Source organism: Dendroctonus ponderosae, unplaced genomic scaffold (genome assembly GCF_020466585.1).
Source record: "Dendroctonus ponderosae isolate FM_Combo_2020 unplaced genomic scaffold, Dpon_F_20191213v2 Dpon_F_20191213_1, whole genome shotgun sequence".
Lineage (NCBI taxonomy): Eukaryota > Metazoa > Arthropoda > Insecta > Coleoptera > Curculionidae > Dendroctonus > Dendroctonus ponderosae.
The window spans coordinates 822,504-824,086 of record NW_026017110.1 but is presented as its reverse complement, the minus strand read 5'-3'; the positions used below and the strand labels follow the sequence as shown (position 1 = coordinate 824,086).

Here is a 1,583-nt window from a genome sequence, read left to right as displayed (position 1 = left end):
CTTGTAGGTACATTTTTCCGACATTCGCCAGGAAAATGACACAAAACGGCACAGATCCTTCAATAAAACCGTTCAAGCGCGCCGTAATGTAAAACCGAACGTCTTTGCCATTATGTATACAACGTCTTAAGCCCCCATTGTCAATCGGCTTGAGAAATGGGGGTGTTTGGACATATCATGCAAGAACGAAGCGCAATAATGGACTCAAAAGGCCATATGCGCGATCGGCTGCGGCAGCCATATATTTATATCGCGTTACCTTTGTTGGCCCCCCAAACTTCTTGAGTCATTTCACAGATCTAAGATCAGTTTTCTTTCGTTTGCAGTTTTCAACACTTACCGTCCGATCCCGGCTATGGAGAGCCAAAAGAAAGCGGCCGAGATGTATGCGCAAATTCAGAACGTCTTTTGGCATCAGCTGGCGGTAGCTGGTATACCCGCCACTTCCCCCATGTCGCTATCACACTCCGGCCAACCCTGCTACGGATTCGCATCGTGGACCGACCCCGCTTTACCCGCAAACATGCCGGAGGAACCCGCCTCCCATCCTCTCAAGACGCGCAAACGCCGAGCAAACCTCAACAACAACCACATCAAGCCCTCAAAGTCGCCGATGCCCAGCTGGGACCCTGTGGAGGAGTTCAGCAGCAAAAGCACTGCGGCCCACTCGCCCGTAAACAGCCTGTCGCCTCAATCGGGCAGCGAGCAAAAAGACGCCAGCAAAGACAAGCAGTTCACCTGCCTGGTGTGCAACCGCTCCTTTGGATACAAGCACGTGCTGCAGAACCACGAGCGAACCCACACGGGCGAGAAGCCCTTCCAGTGCACCGAGTGCAAGAAGAAGTTCACCAGGGATCACCATCTCAAAACCCATATGCGCCTGCATACGGGAGAACGACCCTACCGGTGTGATCATTGTGACAAGTTGTTTGTGCAAGTGGCGAATTTGCGCAGACATGTTAGGACGCATACTGGCGAACGGCCCTATTCGTGCAAACATTGTGCATCGAAGTTTTCGGACACAAACCAATTGAAGGCGCACCTTCTGATCCATAACGGGGAGCGACCCTTCTACTGTGAGCTGTGCCACGGGCGGTTCAAGAGGAGGCACCACGCCGCCCAACACAAGTGCCCCGCCATCAAGGCAGAGAGCACCGCCCCTGAAGGGCCCAAAGCCGCCACCAGCCCCGAGCCGACTGTCTCCACTGCGAACGTGAGGCGGTTGCACCCGCCAATTGATCCCATCATCAGCTCGCCGCTGGAAATTCAGCAACCCGAACAAACTGAACCAGAGGACTTGAGCATGAGCACCGGAATGACGTCGGGTAGCAGTGGAATTGGCTCGCCAATGAGCAGAAGCCACAGTTCGAAGGAAGATTGCGAAGAACTGAGGACTGAGGATGAGGACCTGTATAATAATGAGTCATCTTGACTGATTTGCCCCAACATTTGCCTGGAAAACAAGTTGGTTTAGCATGTTATGAATGTAATCTTTTGATAGAAGGAGAGTGGATGTATGGTGGGTAGAGTTGGGCTTTAGACCCATTGAAACAAACTGACGAATTTCGTTTGGTTGACTTTTG

At 52.3% G+C, this 1,583-nt stretch overlaps 1 protein-coding gene across 1 annotated transcript; it reads left to right on the top strand.

Moving 5' to 3' along the window:
• The first annotated feature begins 259 nt into the window (after window positions 1-259).
• On the top strand, window positions 260-1,546 carry LOC109545802 (protein krueppel). The gene has a single exon (XM_019916645.2). It carries the CDS (start codon window positions 356-358, stop codon window positions 1,430-1,432), a length of 1,077 nt encoding a protein of 358 aa, XP_019772204.2. The 5' UTR covers window positions 260-355; the 3' UTR covers window positions 1,433-1,546.
• Window positions 1,547-1,583: the final 37 nt, after the last annotated feature.

Coding starts and splice junctions, on each gene's coding strand:
- LOC109545802 (XM_019916645.2), top strand. CDS start 356: ATGGAGAGCCAAAAGAAAGCGGCCGAGATGTATGCGCAAATTCAGAAC.